Here is a 17,442-nt window from a genome sequence, read left to right as displayed (position 1 = left end):
TAGTAAGACCCCCATCTTTTTCAGGCCGAGGGACCCCATCATCAATCAACCACCCCCCCTCCCCTCCACGCCCTGTGCTACCCAGGGCCCTGTCTCTGGCTGTAGGGTCCCAGTGCCACAGGGGCCCCCTTCAAAGGCAGCGTCTCCCACCTGTGCCCCTGGCCTGCTTCAGAGTGGCACGCCCGTCCTCCGGCCAGGTGGGGGCAGGTGCAGGTGAGTGTCCATGAGCACTCAGGAGGTGGAGATCCACGTTCAAGCAGGGCAGGGGCTGACGGTGCTGAGGTGAAGAGGGAGGCTCGCTCTCCAGCAGCCGCAGGCCCAGAGGGCTCCCAGGAGGAGGAGCTGACCTTCCGTGGTGTTTGTCGAAACTGGATGTCCAGGCCCTCCCAGACCCCTGGAGTGGACACTCCGCGGAGGGCACGGCCCCAGATCTCCAACACCTTCACCATCATAAACAAAAGTGCCTCTTGTTTGAAGGGGCACCGTGTGGCACATCGCGATCCAGGAGAGACAGCTCGAGGACCTCCAAAAGTCTGCCCAGGACGAGGCAGTGGCTGGCAGGAAGTGCCTCCATGCGCAGGCGGCCCAGCAGCTCCGCAGGGAGGAGGAGGCCTTGGAGAAGGCTGAGCGGAACCGGCTGCTGAGGGTCAGGTACGTGGCAGGGACCTGCCAGTGGGGGGGGCTCTCCAGAGCCAGCTCGGGGGTCCGCCTGAGCCCCACCCGTGGCCCACCCCCTGGCCAGGGTCCTCAGTGCCACCCCTCCCTCTCCTTGACCTTACGTCCACTTTTCCTTCCCATTCCTGCTCTGGCTGCCCCAGAGGCTCAGTGCCTGCACTTCCCGGGGGACAGCTCCCACCAGGGGTCTCCTGAGCAGGGCAGAGTGGCACCGCCCCACTGTGAGGGGAACACCCACTCCTGCTCCCCTGGTGCGGCCCCATCTCCTGACCTCTCATTCCCAAGGTCCAGCTACTCTTCCCCTCCCCACCCCAGCCAATCCACTGCCAGACTTCTCTGCTGCTTCTGTGGGAGCCAGGTCCCTGGTCACTCTCGGGGTCCTCACCCTCCCCTCCCCACCAGCTTGGTCCTGGTCCTGCCTGTGGTGCCCGCTCCGTCCCGTGTCCCGCTCCTGGCCAGCCTGGCTCTTAGGGACACCTGTTCCCCAGGTGGCCGTGGCCCCTCCAGAGCCGACGCTCATGAGTGTCCGTCCCCACTGCCCCCTGCCGCTGCAGGAAGTCCATGCACCTCCAGAAGGAGCGCGGGCTCCGGCACCAGAAGCTGGTGGAAGATGCCCAGAGGAACCACAGGATCGCGGTGAAGTTCCTGAAGGCTTCCCTGAGAAGGTAGTGTCTCACACTCCTCCCATCGGTACCCTGGAGGAGAAACACAAGAATGGATCCTTTGTTTTTGTCTTAAAATTCCCCAATTTTATTATTAAATCATCACCTTACTGTCAAAAAATAATCAAACTGTATTTTTAGTTTTGAGCTGATTGCCTTTGTCAGAAGAGGACCTACCATAGATGGCAGGAGCCTCCAGTCCAGGGAAGCGTGTTTCAACGTTTCCGTGTAACAGACGCTCCACACAGCTCTTGACATGTACCTGTCATGTCACCACATTCTGTTATTCCGTGGCCGACATGACCCACCCCCAGGCTCCTTCTAGTTCTGTGCTCGCGCATGACGATGACCTTGGCACTTCCGGTGAACCCTGCACCTTCCTCCAGAGTTCGCGAGCAGGAGAGGCAGGAGGAGATGAAGTCCCGGGCGCACATGAAGAGGCGCATGGACGCGGTGCTGGCCCTGAAGAACAGCATCACCGCCAACAGGGTAGGCGCCCCGGCTCATGGCCGTCAGCGACCCCTGCCCGCAGGGCACATTGCAATCCTGGAGGGACAGTGTGAGAGCCTCCTGACACCCGTAGGGCCCCACGCAATCCTCCAGGAGCCTGTCCAGGCAGGCGTGTGTCCTTCCAGGCAGGGGTCCACACCTGCACACCGCTTGGCCTGAATCCCTGCTCCTCTGGACGGGAGTCCCGTGTCCTCAGACTCAGCACTCAGTCGCTCCCCCAAGGATCTGCTGCCTGCGGGTCCGTGCTGGCACTAGCCAGGTGCCTAGCCAGGCGGCAAGAAAGCTCACAGACCTGTCCTCATGGGCAGGTCCATGGGAGGAGTGATGACAAGGCTCCAGGAGGACCAGGGTTTGGTGAGGCTGTGGGCAGGGGTCCAGGATCTTGCTGGAGGAAGTGACACCCCCCCTGGGGCCTGGGGTGTGGCAGTTAGGCCTGGAAAATGGAGAGGGGAAGAAGGGGAATAGCATTTGCAAAGGCTCAGAGGCAAGGAGAGCAGGCCTCTTGGAGGAAAGCCCAGCATGTCCAAGAAACAGCCAGGGGGCAGAGGCCAGCGGCCAGTCGTGCGGAGCCACGGAAGACAGTGCACTCAGGTTGCGGGAAGCCCCTGAGGATCTTAAGGAGGGTGCGTCAGCAGGTGGGCGGGGCCAGGTGAGGGGGTAGGGCTCTGCAAGCATCTCCTCAGGCGTCTCAGAGCTGATGTAACGTCACCCGTGCACTAGAAAGTTCCGGTGTGTGTGCACACGCATGTGCCAACGCCACACCCTCACTGCTCTCTATTCCCAAGGAAACACTCCGGAAATTTCAAGCATGGGGCCAAGCCAAGGTAGAGCTGGCTGAGCAGAAGACCCAAGCCGAGAAGGACATGATTCTGGCCCAAGGTGGGGACGCCTTCAAGCACGTTTTCCATCAACGCCGGTGCCAGGAGCTGGAAGCCCAGAACCGGTGAGTGCGAGGTGGCGCTCCAGGGTTCGAGCCCCTATGCCCTGGGAGGCATGGCCATCACGGTTAGCCAAGCTGCTTCCCTCCCTGGGCTTCCCCCTCAAATGGGGGCTCCAGCCCTCCCTCCACACCCTGCTATCCACACCCCAGCAGGTGGGGCCTCCCCTGGGCCTCAAAGCACAGACCCTTCCGGCCCTATCTCCCCTAGCGCAGCCCCACTCAGGCTGCTGGCCTGGTTTCGTGGTTTCTCAGGAGCTGCACTGAGGCCCCAACATGGCTCACTCTCTCCGTCTCTGGGCAATCCGGGACCCTCCAGCCCGGGCTCACCCTCATGGGCTCTGCTTTCTGATTTCCTCTGAATGGGCGCTCGGTGCCACGAGCTGCTGCGACCCCCCTCCCCGGGGTCCGGCATCCCCGTCGTTCACCCTGAGACCCCCCCTCAGCCTGCAGGGTCCCTGTACTTCGCCCCCCAAGCTGCACCCCGCCCTGCCTCCTGCCCCCAATTCCCCGCCCCCAGGAGCGGGCTTCCTGAGATCCAAAGGTCAGTGTCCTGCCCCTGCCCGCCTCCTGCAGGACACGTCCCTCCTTCCACTCCCAGCTCTCCCCAGCCCCCCAGCCCCAATCACGGTCACTGTCAGGGTCTACCCAAGGGTGGCCTCCTGGCCATCTCACTGGGGACGGCATCTGTTGTCTGGGAGTCACCGTGCCCTGAGTGTCACCACAGGAGCCTTGCCATCACCCCATCCTGCTGGGGGGGTCCCGGGGGCAGCTCCACAAGTCCCCTAGTCTGGCACAGGCCTGGCACACAAGGAAGAGCCAAGGAGGAGCAGCTGGGAGGAGTGAGTGTGGCCTTGCTTTGTGCCTCAGCAGGAGTGCCCAGCTGCCGGCCTGGAAGCCAGGAGCAAGGGGCAGCTCCCGTGGGGTCAAGGCTTATTGTGGGGCCTGGGCCTGGGCCTGGGCCGGGCTGGGCTGGAATTTCAAGTCTTGGGTCTCCGTCCTGGCCTCATCTACTCCCTCAGGAGCGAGGGGCTCATGCCAGGACCAGCGCCTTGCAACCCTGTGCCCAGGGAGGCTGGACCTGTGCTCCTGGGAAGGGCTCTTGAGCGCCGCTGAGCTGACCCAGGCCTCCTGGGGTCCCCGGACACAGCTCACATCTTGCGTCTCGCCTTCTCTGGGCCCACATGGCGTTTTCCCACAGCACCTTCGAGGAGGAGCAGAAGCTCAGAAAGCAGGAGATCGTAAATCGGATTTTGAAAGAAGAGGCTGAGGAAGAGAACAGGAAGAAGAAGCAGTCTTCCCCTGCCAAAGCCGCGGACCGGCTGACTCTGCGGGATAAGACGTGGAGCTATGTCACGGACGTCTGTGAAGGGAGTGGCACAGCAGTCCTTTCCTGTCACCTGCCGGTGAGCCGGGGGCCCTTGCCCGTCTAATGCGCGCACCTCCAGGGGAGCAGACAGGTGATCTGAGGGCCCGGGACCTTGAGCCATTGTATAAACCCCTCCAGCTAAGATCCAGCAGGAGAAACTGCATGTCCTGCGCCAGGATGTCTCCTTTTCTTGTTCTCGGCACCTTCTTCCTCGGGCTGTCCTTGCTGGGAGGCCCCAACGGTGGGCGGGCGTGTCCTCTCCACAGTGGGCGGGGTGGCAGGCCACGTGGCGTCAGACCCAGGTCTCCAGCATCTCACCCACGTGGGAGCCGCCCCCTGGGGACAGCACTGCAGGTGGGGAAGCCCGTGACCATGGTGTCGCCTGCAGCAAGGTTGGCTCAGGCCACCTGACTGGTCCCTCCATAACCGAGACAGGCCAGTGACCAAAGGCCAGTCCCGGGCCGAGGGGTACTGGTGCCTCCAGACACCCACGTCCTCTCTCTTGTGCAGCCCTCATCCGTTCATGCCTTCGTCCCTACGAGGGCCGACGCCGTGCCGGCCCCCAGGCCGGTGACCTGTTTACCTGTCTCAGGGAGTGTGGGGCAGGGATACCAGGACTCCCCTCCTGAGCCCAGCGCAGCACTTCTGCCCTTGGCACCCCAGAACCTGAAGGTCCAGGTCACTGGACAAATGGCGCTGCCCAGAGAAGCCCCTCGGGCGTCTGCACTGGCTTCTGCGGGGCCTTCGCTCTGTCCCGAGGTGGTTTCCAGTCTTGTCCTGTTTCCCAGCCCCGCCCCCACACGTCCAGGCCTTCACACCTGCTGCTTCCGCCCCGGCCCCCTGGCCCCGTCCAGCCAGCTGCCCCTGGAGCCTTCCCTGCCCCTCCACACTAGGTGTCCTGTGTTTCTCCGCGTCGACACCCGGTCTCCTTCCTTGGGAGCCTTTCGCACGTTTGTGACAATGTCTCCTCCGTCTACGTGTGCTGTCCCCTGGAGGGAGGCTGCACCCCGGCCCCACCGAAGCCCAATCCCAGGACCAGGCACCTCCAGGTGGTAACCATGAAGGACAAACATTAGAAACAATACAAAACTAGATCCATAAATTAGTATCTTGTGGACTCTTGTGGGTGTTGGAGAAAAATATTTAGTGCTGTATAAAGATACTAATATTTTAAATGGGAAAAGTTATGAAACAGGCTGTGTTCTAGTCCCCAGGTAAAGAGAAAAAGATGTGCCCAAGGGGCTCACGATGAGGGTTATTTTCTTCTCCCTGATCTGTAGAGTCTCTGTTTTCTGTAATTAGCTACTGAATTCCTTTCCCCGACGGCAGGACAGTGACGGGGCCGCACACCCCAAAGCCCCTCAGTTACTGGTAGCCATTTCCAGTGAGTCCGTCCAGGGGGACCCCGGGAACACCAGCTGGGAAGATGACTCTCTGGCTGAGCCGGAGATCCCCGGGCTCTGGAAGGACGACCATAAGCCGTACCAGGTAAGCGCTCCCTGCTTCCAGGCCCGCGAGGTTGGGAATGCCCGGCGCTGCTGGCCTAGAGCCAAGACGCAGAGAGAGCCCCTTGCCTGGTCACACGTCCCTCAGGGGGGCACCGTTATTTATGCCGTTTGAGGAAATGCTGTTCCTATCGCGCGTTTCGAAACCTTCCTTTTGGCCTGATTTAAAAACCTAGAGAGATGACGGGGCGCCTGGGTGGCTCAGTCGTTGAGCGTCTGCCTTCAGCTCAGGGCGTGATCCCGGCGTTCTGGGATCGAGCCCCACGTGGGGCTCCTCTGCTGGGAGCCTGCTTCTTCCTCTCCCACTCCCCCTGCTTGTGTTCCCTCTCTCGCTGGCTGTCTCTCTCTCTGTCAAATAAATAAATAAAATCTTTAAAAAAACAAAACAAAACAAAAAAAACCTAGAGAAACGAGGCATCTGGGTGGCTCGGTCAGCTAGGCCTCCAACTCCTTTTTTATTTTGCTTTGTTGCTACTGAAACGTTAGCTCTTTATTTTATCTTTTTAAGATTTATTTATTTGTTTGAGAGAGAGTAAGAAAGAGAGAACACGGGGAGTAGAGGGAGAGGGACAAGCAGACTCCCCACGGCTCAGTCGGTTAAGCATCAGCCTTCAGCTCAGGTTGTGATCCCGGGTCCTGGGATCAAGTCCTGCATCAGGATCCTTGCTCCACGGGGAGCCTGCATCTCCCTCTCCCTCTGCTCCTCCCTTGCCAAAAAAATAAAAATAAATAAATAAAAACAGATAAACTACTCAAAAATCTAGAAAACTCCGCCCTGCCGTTACTTTCCAGAAATCTGCCAGAACGCTGAACGTGTCCACTCTGCCCGTCTTTCCTTTTTCTCTGAAGTAAGGGCCGCCCACCTCGCTATGGTCGCAGCTCTCTAAGGGGCCTGCCAGATCGTGCACGCTGTCCCCTGCCCTGGCTGCTCTGGGTCCTGGCTCTGTGCCACTAACTTCTGCAGCCCCCGAGCTGCCCTTGGCCCTCCTGGGCCTGGGCTCGCCCTCGCGTGTCAGCCGCTGCTTCTCTGGAACCTCAGGTGCCCAAAGAGGATGTGGACCGGAAGCCTGTGGGCGGGACGAAGATGGACAAGGACATCCTGGCCCGCACCGTGGAGAAGCTGCACAGCAGAGTGACCCACAAGCAGGTGGTGTCCGGGCGCGAGTTCAAAGGTCGCCCCTTCAACAGCAAGCCCAAGCTCATCCACTTCAAGGTGAGCGCCGAGAGCCCTCCCGGGCGCCCAGAAGGAGGGACACGGCCCTGCCAGCCTGCCCTGGAGCTGAGGGTGTTTGGGGGGGCATCAGACACCAGCCCCGGGAGGCCCTCGTCCCAGGGGACAGCCTCCCTGGGAAGGGACAGTGAGGGGCCAGTGTTCACACGTAGTCACAGTCACCAGACTCTGCAGGAGAGGGGCTGGCGGGCTCCTGGGATGGCACACGGTCCCGAGTCCGTCACACAGAGTCGGACGCCAGCCCCGGGCCCCACGCTGTCCGAGGTCCCCAGGAAGCCGTTTCCCGCTCCCGCTCTCCCTGCTCTTCGTGTGTCTCCAGAGGGGCCCTTTCTAGGTCGGGAAACCTTGGGAGTTGTTGCTGGCCGTCCCCGAGACCTTCCTCGTGTCGTCGGCTCGCTGGCCATCTAGGGGCACACGAGAGGCTGCCGCGCCGGCGCACAGGCGGCTTCCCTCCGACACGCTCAGGATAACTTCTCTGGCTTTTCCAGGATTTTGATCTTGGCAAAGTGTACAAGAAAAAGGTCACATTGATAAACGCCACCTACAGCATTAAGCACTGCAAGCTGGTCGGGGTGGAGGAGCACCTCCGGGACTTCATCCGCATCGAGTGAGAGGCCTGGGGGCGCGGGGCCGGGGGGCGGGCGCCTGTGTGGCTGACAGCCGTGCACGGTCTGTGCGGCGCGTCCCGCCTGGGGGTGGCGCTGTGTGTCTGCTCGCGTTGACGGGGTCTGAGGCCATCCCCGGTCTGTGTGATCAGGGGTGTGGCGGCCACATCTCCTTCTCTGTCCGTGTTTTGGTGTCGCCCACTCTGGGTAAGATGTCCCTCCAGCCGTGTTTCTGTGTCCTCCTTCTATGACCCCACTGCTGCATGACCTGGATCTTTCACGTCTGTCTGTCCACTTTAATGCTTGCTCTTCCCTGCTTTATCTTTTCCCTCATTTTTCTCATGCTGACCCCGTGTGTCTGCTGCAATGTCTGTCTTTGCTTCTGCTCCTTAGCATGTTGCCTTTGGTTTTAAGAAAGTCTCCTCCTGGTTTCTGCCACCTTTTAGTTGATGTGTTTGGAGGCCCACGATGACCCGGGATGGCTCTAGGACTCCTGGTGGGAGTGTGTGGGTGCAGGCTGGTCCCCACCGCCCATCCCCACGACCTGTCCCTGCGATTCATGCTTGCTGACCTGGGCTCTGGTCAGCTTCTCCCACGCAGGACACGCTGTTCTCTTCCAGGGGCTGCTGTAGGGCTAGGATCTGCATTCCCTCTCCTCTCTTTCCGGCAGCGTTCTGGATTCTTCCGCTAACTGCAAAGGCTTGCCTGGGCAGAGTGTGGCCGGAAATTGCTGCTCAACACCATTATTCTGTCGGGCAGGATTTATCTGGGGTCTACTTGTTCTTCATGCTGGTCTGCGGGTCTCTGGGGGGGCCTCAGGGGCCCAGACTCGGGGTGTCTGTTCCCTCAGCACCCGAAGCACTCCCCGCTGGGGCTGGAGCTGGAATCCCTGCGCTGAGGTCATCACCCTCCGTCTTCCTGGTCCTGTGGCTGCCGCTGCAAAGTCAGCTTTCAGCCCGAAGTTACAGCCCCGGGGGGTTGTCTGGCTTCCCTCTGGTCGCCTTGAGACGTCCCTGTGTTCGGGGTCCTGCGGCTCCCCCGCGTTGTGTCAGGTGTGGACTGGTTTTCTTAGATGCATTAGGGCTCACTGAGGACTCAGACCTCCGAACAGCTGTGGACGTCTCTCCAGCTGTGTGTCCAGGTGTGTTCTCCAGTCTGACACTCAGTCGGCCCTTCTCTCTCTGTGTCTAACTGGCTGTTGAAATTGTCACCAAGGGGCACCTGGGTGGCTCAGTCGTTAAGCATCTGCCTTTGGCTCAGGTCATGACCCCAGCATTCTGTGTTCTGTGATCGAGCCCCGCATCAGGCTCCCGGCTCGGTGGGGAGCCTGCTTCTCCCTCTCCCACTCCCCCTGCTTGTGTTCCCTCTCTCGCTGCCTCTCTCTGTCAAATAAATAAATAAAATCTTAAAAAAAAGAAAGAAAGAAACAAACAAACAAACAAACTGTCACCGAGTCTCTTGTTTCGGTGGCCGTACCTCTCACCTGCAGAAGCTCTGCACCCTACCTCAGGCCGGCAGCTGCTTCCTGACGGCATCTTGCTCCTTCCTCACGTCTGGGATTCTCTGTTTCTGTCTTTGACCATTTTAACCGACATCTTTTATTTTTTTTTTTTAAGATTTTATTTATTTATTTGACAGAGAGAGAGAGACAGCCAGCGAGAGAGGGAACACAGGCAGGGGGAGTGGGAGAGGAAGAAGCAGGCTCATAGCGGAGGAGCCTGACGTGGGGCTCGATCCCACAACGCCGGGATCACGCCCTGAGCCGAAGGCAGACGCTTAACCGCTATGCCACCCAGGCGCCCCAACCCGACATCTTTTAAAGCCCCCATTCAATCCTTCTCTTATCCGAGGCTCTTGGAGTTTGGTCCTTCTGTCTGCACGTGTGTTGTTGGCGTCCACGTGTCCGTTATGAGGGGAATCCCAACTTCTCACCAGTGGGACTCTGCCCCCCGGGGTCTCTGTGATGTGGCATCAAAAAGCTTCCCTCCCAACCAGAGAACTTTTGGATTTGCTTCTGCCTGGTGCCATGGGGTCATTACCAGCCAGGGGGAAAACAATTATATTAAGTTTTTAGCTTGTATCTTTCTAATCCAAGCACCTTAGTTCAAATCCAACCTTGTGAAAACACACCCCACATTAGAAATTCTCTGGGAGCTTCTTTTCCTCACTCATGATCCAGCCCAAGACAGGCTGACTGCCCTCGAATCTCCCTGTGAAGATGGGGCTCTTTCCCCGGACCTTTCCCTGAAAATGGGGTTCAGAGGGTCCCAGCTGTGTGCAGGGTCAGTGCCAGCCCCTTACCTGGCTCACACCCCTCACACTGGGGTTAAAACCCTGCCCTTGGTTCCAGGCAGACACACGCATGTCCCCCGGGAACCGTGGCACCAGCCCCCTCCCTCACTCCACACACATGCAGATGTTACTTGAGGGTCTCCTGGGACTTGGGGCGCAGCACCCAGGACGGGCAGGAAGGGTCCAGAAGACCCGCTCAGTCCTGCTCCAGGCCGTGGCTCTTGTGCACAGTTCATTTCAGCCCAACCGCGCCTTCCCAGTTGGTCTGATTACGTATCCCCTGGATGGTTCTACCTGCAGCTTTGATCCCCCTGGTCCTATGTCAGCCGGGATGTCCTGCGAAGTACTTGTCACCTTCAAGCCCATGGTGAGTGTCTGTTCCGAAACCAGATGAGGTAAAGGGACTTCTCTCCGTCGTGAGTGGGCGGTGGGTGGGACGGGGTCTCTGCTCCTCCCCAGGCTCTGCAGACACTGATGTGGTGATGGAGGAGGGACGCACAGGCCTCAGTAGGGGTCACACAGGCCCCTGTTCTATTTCCAAACATATTCAGCTGTGTTCTGATGCTAGGAAGAATTGTAGGGCTGCCCTGATGGTTTGCTAGGCTGCAGGGTGATCTGGTGTGTTCTTGGGTCAAAACGGGGCGTGTTAGACTGTTCTCATGGGCCCCGCCAGTGCGAGGCTCCTCCTAGCTGTGGCCACGCCCAGGTCCGGCCCCTGATTCTGGAGCCACAGCGTGTGTCCCTGGGTAAAGTTACAAACGTTAGGGTGGTTGGGTGTCTTATTTTTTAGATAAACAAGGATCTGGAAGGAAACGTCTCATTTATGGCTCAGACGGGCGGATTTTCCGTTCCGCTGAAGTGCTCCACAAAGAAATGTGCGGTAAGTCCAGAGATGCCGAGCCGGCGAGGCCCTGGTGACAAGGGCGCGGTGCGTCCCCGGCCTCACGCAGCTCAGGTGAGGGGAGGCTGTGGCCGAGCCCGCACAAGTGGGAGCTCGCAGACCGCTCCGAGAGGGCGAGCGCTCACATCGCCGCGGGGAAGCCAGGGCCGCGTCCTGCCCCACAGAGCCCAGGCTGTGGGAGACCTCAGGTCGTCTCAGGAGACGCCGGTCCCCTCGCCAGCTGTGTGACGTCCCCCCAGTTTGCCTTGTAAACTACGCGCCGTGCCGTACGTCACATCTGCAGGCCTGATAACTGAAATCCGCACCCTTGGTCCACCTTCCCCCGCCTCCTGCAGCCACCACTCTGCTGTCCCTGTCGATGAGCTTGGGTTTCTTCGATTCCACACACAAGGGAGGTCGTACGGTGTTTGTCTTTCTCTGTCTGGCTTATCTCACGTAACACAGCGCCCTCAAGGCCCATCCATGCTGTTCCAATGGCAAGATATCCTTCTTCTTTATCTGTTCATCCGTTGACAGACGCTTAGGCTGTCCCCACTGGTTGGTTATCGTAAGTCCTGTTGCTGAGACTATGGGGGTGCAGATGTCTTTTTGAGGGACTGGTTTCATTTCCTTTGGATGTATTGCTGGAAGTATATTGCCGATCGCAGAGTAGCTCTATTTTTAACTGTTTGAGAAAACTCCACACTGTTTTCCAGAGTGGCTGCACCAGCTCGCATCCCCACCAACAGTGCACGAGGGCCCCACTTTCTCCACGTCCTCGTCAACACCTTTTGTTTCTGGTGTTTCTAATTCGAGCCGTTCTGACAGCTGGGAGGTAATAACTCATTGTGGTTGGGCTCGAATTTCCCTGATGGTGAGTGGTGTTGAGTAATTCCATGTGCTTGTTGGCCGTCCGCATGTCCCATTTAGAAGGGTGTGTGTTGGGGTGTGGAGAAGAGCTGCGTCCCCAGGGCTCGCCCACCTGATGGCTCCATCAGTAAGAAATGCCTTAATTTTATTCTCTATTTAAAAAAAAGAAAAATGTCTGTTCAGATCCCCTGCCCATTTTTAACCGAACTATTTGTTTTTTTACTATTGAGTTGTGTGAGCTCTTTATATATTTTGGATGGCAAATATTTTCTCCCATTCTGTAGGTTGCCTTTTCATTTTGTCTGCCTTTGTTGTGCAGAACTGATTCTTTTTAAAATCTTTTAATGTATTTTTTAATTTTTATTACCAAAGTATCAGTGACATACAATGTTATGTTAGTTTGAGGTGTACGACATTGATTCGACCGTTCCACACATGACTCCATGCTTCTCATGATACGTGCAGTCACTGCTAATCCTTTTTTTAATTAAGAAAAATTTCAAACGTAAGGAAAAGCAGAAAAAATAGCTCTGATCATCCGTGTGCTGCCCGGATCCCGTCTCTGTCGCCTTCGCCACATTTGCTTGGTCTCTGTTTCGCTGATCCACTTCCACTGCACAGCAATACCGTAACACCAACACCCCACCCTTATACAACTTCCACAGGCATCTGGAGTAAAGAAGGGGATTCTCCCGCAGAAACCACCTCTCACGGCCCCTCCTGAGCGAACAAGTCAGCACTTCCTGCCGAGGTGCTGTGTAGCAAACACTCCCAAATTCAGCAGCTGATCGCAACGGCAAGCGTTGTGTCTCACGGCCACAGCTTGGTCCAGGCTGCAGGCAAACGGGCAGCCGCTTCCCTGGCAGGAACTTCTCATGGGCAAAGACCATGGCCCCGGAAATGAGGGCCAGCCTCACGAGCACATTTCAGACCACCCTCGTCTCCTGTACCAACAATGATGACGAAAGGAAGTCACGTGCAACGTCCTCCATCAGAGGGGCAGAGAGAGAAGCCCCCTCTCCGTGGCAGCGCCCGGTCCCATGTGCCAGCAGCCCCACACCACCTCCCGTCACTGGGACACCCCACAGAGAGTTTACGATCTCAGCCGTGTGTAAGTCCCCCCTCCAGCAGATTACAGTCATAACAGGCAGGCCCCACCACCACGCCCTCCAGAGCTCTCCCACCTTCAGAATGAAGCTCTGTCTCCGTGCGGCACTTACCCCGCCCCTGCCCGGCCCCGGCGCCTCCTCGCCACCTTCCGTCTCTAGGGATTTCGGTGCTCTCAGTGCCTTATGGAAGTGGAATCACGTGGTGTTTGTCTTCTGTGACTGTCCTCAGGAGTCGTCCACGTTGCTGTGTGTGTCAGAACGTCCGTCCCTGTCGAGGCCGACAGGTGCAGAGGCCGGGCTTCCACCCTGCCGCCCCCGCTCTCCCGCGCCTCGTTTCCTGCGTCGATGTCTTTTGTGTCTAGTTTATTTTTTTATAGTCAGATATTGAAACTCCTTCCCATTCCCTTTTGTGTACGTCCCGTAGCTCTTTCCTTTGTGGTCACCGAGGGCTTGCATCTGACACCCCGAAACTAAAGCACCCCGATTCGGACTTAGAGCAGCTTCGGTTCAGTGGTTTGTAGGCGGTCCGCTCCTTACAGCTCGGCGCCCACCCCGTCCCCATGTTAACGTCACAGAATTACATCTGAGTGACTGTGTGTTCGAAACCACAAACTCACAAGGTTTGAAATGCTTAGGTCTCTTAATTTACGTGGAGAACAGAATGTGGACCACCAGCCAAAGTGACGATACCGTTAGCTTTGAGTCTAAAACATGTGCTTTAAAAAAAAAAAAGCATTAGTCTCTTAAATTGTGTAGAGAACAAAACCCACAGTTAAAGCACCGTGAAAGAGCACTGGCTTTCACGTCTCCCGTGCGCTCGCCTTTACTGAGGCTGTATTTCTCCTGGTGGCTCCCAGTGACAGTCCCCGTGTCTCCGCTTGGCCTCCAGCCTCCGGGCACATTTCCTGCAAGGCCCTCAGCTTTTGTTCATCTGGGCAAGTCTTGATTTCCCTCACTTTGGGAAAGATGGTTTTGCTGGAGAAGGGCTTTTGATTGTCGGTTTTTCCCTCTTGGCCGTTTGTACACGTCGGCCCACTGCCTTCTGGCTCCAGAGTTTCTGAAATGGGCTGGCAATGCTCCTGAGGCCTCGTGTGCACGGGGTCGCCCCCTCCCCCTCTGTCTCAAACGTTTGGTTGTAACGTGTCCCCGGGTGGGTCTTTGGGTTCATCTTACTCAGAGTTCAGAGAGCTTCTTTGACATTTATATTCATGTCTTTCCTCGAACTTGGGCGTTTCGGGCCGTATTCCTTGTCTCCCGCTGCCGGGACCCCCGTGACGCAGATGCTGGGCCGCCAGTGGTGGGCCGCCCGCGGTCTCCCGGCCTCTGCTCGCTTTGTTTCAGGCTCGACACCCCGTCGTCATATCTCTAAGTCCCCTGCGTCTTTCTCCAGCCTGCCACTGGTGCTGACGCCAAGACCAGTCTCCCAGTAATGCGGCGACAGCCCACACCGTGTCTGGAACCCCAGCGAGCGCGGCCGTCGCCTCACAGTCGTAGCAATGCCCACGCCTCCTGCTTGAAGCAGCCCCTTCCTTGGGCTGGACAAGTCTCCTGAGGCAGGTGTGCTTCCCGGTGTCACCTCCTGGGCCTCCCGTCCCACAAGGGCCGGGAGTGCTGTTTTCTGTACTAGCTGTTGCTCTCCGTGTTCACTTGTTTACTAGTCTTAGTGTAAGGAGGAGTTGGCACCGTTACCACTTGCGATGGTGGCAGATTAGGTCCTCTTTCTTCCTGTTTCCTCATGGATTTGTGGGTTTGTGGATTCCACGTGTTTTGATTGTTTAGTCTCCATTCTTGGCGCTCCCATTGCTCCACCGTGGCCGTGGCAGCCCTGGGCCCCTGCTTGGGTCCACACACAGCCTGTGCACTGTGGCCCCCAGCTGTGGCAGCTCTGCTGGTGGCTGCCAAGCCTCACGGAGGCCGTGGAGAGCCGATGTTTGCCGTGGCCTCCTGCCTCCAGGACAACCACCACTCCTGGGCTTGCAAGCTGCCCCCCATGCCGTGTGGCCGCTGCCTTCTCCTCAGAGTGGCCCACGGCACAGGGCACACTGCTTGCTGGGGAGCGGGGCCTCAGAAAGAGCAAGTACGTGGTGGAGTCAAGCTTCAGACCCTGGACTCAGCCGTGGGAGAAGGTCAGGCACCAGGAAGCCCTGCTCCCCTGCATGGCGAGGCCTCGGGTTCCTTTCTGGATGGACCTGGAAAGCACTCATCTGCGGCCTGGCCCGTCACCAAGCACACAGAAGGCCAGCATCCTGCAGTCAAGTATGCCCAGCACAGGGTCCTCGTGTCCTCTGGGCTCCTCCGCACTTAGGTCATGAAGTCATCGTGTGGAGCTGCTGTGACAAAGGTGCCCGAGACTTAGCTTCGTTAAGCAAGGACTTGTTTCTGCCCCAGAGGTGAGCGTCTGGCAGGCATGCTGCCCTGCCACCCTCAAAAAATGGCTTCCAAGGCATTGTCCCTTCCCAGTCAGAGGGAAGGGGGAAAGGCGAGGTCCTCCGCGTGAGCCGGAAGTGATGGTCACGTGGTGACCCCTGGCCGCAAGGTAGATGGGGCAGTAGAGCCTACTGGGCAGCTCTGTGTCCCACTGAAGCTCAGGGCTCTGTCATGATCAGGAAGAAGGGAGAACGGCTAGAGGGGCACAAGGGGGCCCCGCAGGGCAGCCCTCCAGCCACCCAGTTTCATATGTGACCTGGTGTCGCTCCCACACTCAGAACACACAGCCCCTTCCCAGGGCAGCACCCCAGGCCCACCCACGCCCTGCCTCCAGCCCCGCATGTTTGGGGAGGGCCCCTTCTATCCAGATGGGGCTTCTGGAAGTCTGGTGACCTGTCACCAGGAGACAGGTCACCTGCCACACATGAATACACACACGTTCGTATTCACGCACCCCAACTGCACACACGCGCACAAGTGCACACCCACCACACACACAGGCTGCTGTGGTCGCCCTCAGCAGCTTCTGTCCTGCAGGGGCCCAGAGGAGAGGGGGGCCCCTGGGCTTCCAAACTCGGGGCCCAGAGAAGCCTCACGGGGAGGCAGCCTGTGCACGACATTCTTAGCCAGCACCCAGATGGCCAGTTGCCAGCCGGCCATGAGGGCGAGGGGACGCGTGCCCTGGAGGACGTGCTCCCTCCCTGGAAGGAAGCGCCTAGAGCACACTGATGTCACGGGGACGGCGGCCACCTTGCCGGACCCTCTGAGCATGAGTGTGTTCTTTCGATCCTCATGACTCCCCAGCGAGGGAGATGTAGCTCGGCTTTTTCTTAAATGACTCTTTTTTAGAATAGTTTCAGCGTTACAGAAAAAATGCAATCCTAGCTAACCCCACAGCCAGGTTCCCCAGTAACCCCTTCTGTCACTGCGTCACGGTTATTAAAATTATTAACCAATATTGACATATCGTGATTATCGTTCGCTGAAGAAGACACGTTCGAATTTCCGTGGATGTTACCTAACATCCAGCTTCTGTGCTGGCATCACACCCTGCGCGACACATTCCTTATGGCGGCTGTTCTGCGTGGGTCCTCGCGGCTGTGAAAGTTTCTGAGACTCTCTTTTTTGATGACCTTGACAATTCGGAGGCATGCCGATCGGTGATTGTGTAGACTGTTCCTCCGCTGGGATCTGTGTGAAGTTTCCCTCCTGAGTGGACTGAGGTGGTGGGCTTGGGGAGGAGGACAGCAGGCGTTCTGGGCACGTCGAGGGCACGCACTACCACCAGGCCTCGCAGTGCGACGTGACCCCCGTCACCTGACTCGGGGTGGCCGCCGGGTTTCCTCACTGTGGTGTTTCTCCCCTGCCGCCCGTCTGCCGGACCGTGCTCTGTGGGAGGCCTCGAGGGCGGGAGGCGCGCTCCGGCTCACTGAGGGCTGGAGAGCCGCGGGAATTTTTTGCAATTCTTCTGTAAGGGAGATCAATCTCTCCCACAGTCATTGGTTTATAAAATCATTTCTTTATTTCACTCTTTGAATTAGAATCAAATACAACTTCTTGTTGCTGCTCACGTTTTTCCTGGGAGTAGCTCAGGTAGCTCCCGTGTCCCCCTCACGCGCGGCCGTGACTGTCCCGTGTCCCCCTCACGCGCGGCTATGACTGTGTTCAGAACTTCTGTCTTGGAGCACTTCTAGGCTCATGTGCACACCTCCCGCCCTGCCCTAGAGTGAGTCCTTTCTCCAGCTAGCCCAGTTCCTCACGCTGGAGCCCCCGGGGGGCACCGTCGGTTAAGCTTCCGGCTCTTGATTTCGGCTCAGGTTGTGATCTCAGAGTCGTAAGATTGAGCCCCGCGTCGGACTCCGTGCTCAGCACAGAATCTGCTTAAGACTCTCTCTCTCCCCCTCCCTCTGCCCCTCCCTCCCCTGCTCGCGTGCACATGCGTGCTGTCAAATAAATATATCAATCTTTAAAAAAAAAGAAAGGAAAGAGACTGGTATCCACACGGAAGGTGTGGCCGTTGCTGCTGGCACGTGGGCGCTTCCAAACCTTCATCCTGGCCCCTCGCCCTCTAACGCAGGACCGCACGGACCATCCCAGCCTCTTCCCCTTGCTTACCTGTGAATCCTGGTCCAACAGTGAGAGCACGGCTCCCCGCACCCCCATGCCCTGGTCATTCAGCCCAGCGCCCTGCAGTGTGGACGGGCGAAGCCCACCCTGTGGACACAGCGCTCCCGCCCAAGCCCCGCGCTCCACACCCAGCGCGGGGGCCTTCAGCCCACAGACTCCACGCCTCCCTGGAGTCAGCTCAGCACCTTTTCCTTACTCTCTAGTCAGGTGGTTTCTTCAAACTGACCGAGCGACATTGCTTGT

At 58.2% G+C, this 17,442-nt stretch overlaps 1 protein-coding gene across 1 annotated transcript in view; it reads left to right on the top strand.

Moving 5' to 3' along the window:
• The window catches only part of CFAP74 (cilia and flagella associated protein 74), a 56,633-nt gene that overhangs the window by 11,174 nt on the left and 28,017 nt on the right, over positions 1 to 17,442 (top strand). Inside the window, exons 6-15 of the mRNA XM_040645528.1 lie at positions 478 to 651; positions 1,230 to 1,340; positions 1,724 to 1,826; positions 2,633 to 2,790; positions 3,986 to 4,190; positions 5,483 to 5,641; positions 6,698 to 6,871; positions 7,378 to 7,496; positions 10,087 to 10,153; positions 10,577 to 10,666. Of these exons, the coding sequence (XP_040501462.1) occupies positions 478 to 651; positions 1,230 to 1,340; positions 1,724 to 1,826; positions 2,633 to 2,790; positions 3,986 to 4,190; positions 5,483 to 5,641; positions 6,698 to 6,871; positions 7,378 to 7,496; positions 10,087 to 10,153; positions 10,577 to 10,666 (1,360 nt within the window). The remainder of the gene's footprint in view (positions 1 to 477; positions 652 to 1,229; positions 1,341 to 1,723; positions 1,827 to 2,632; positions 2,791 to 3,985; positions 4,191 to 5,482; positions 5,642 to 6,697; positions 6,872 to 7,377; positions 7,497 to 10,086; positions 10,154 to 10,576; positions 10,667 to 17,442) is intronic.

The sequence above is a fragment of the Ursus maritimus genome, unplaced genomic scaffold, assembly GCF_017311325.1.
Source record: "Ursus maritimus isolate PB19 unplaced genomic scaffold, ASM1731132v1 scaffold_32, whole genome shotgun sequence".
Taxonomy (NCBI): Eukaryota; Metazoa; Chordata; class Mammalia; order Carnivora; family Ursidae; genus Ursus; species Ursus maritimus.
This window is presented reverse-complemented; position numbering and strand designations above follow the sequence as displayed.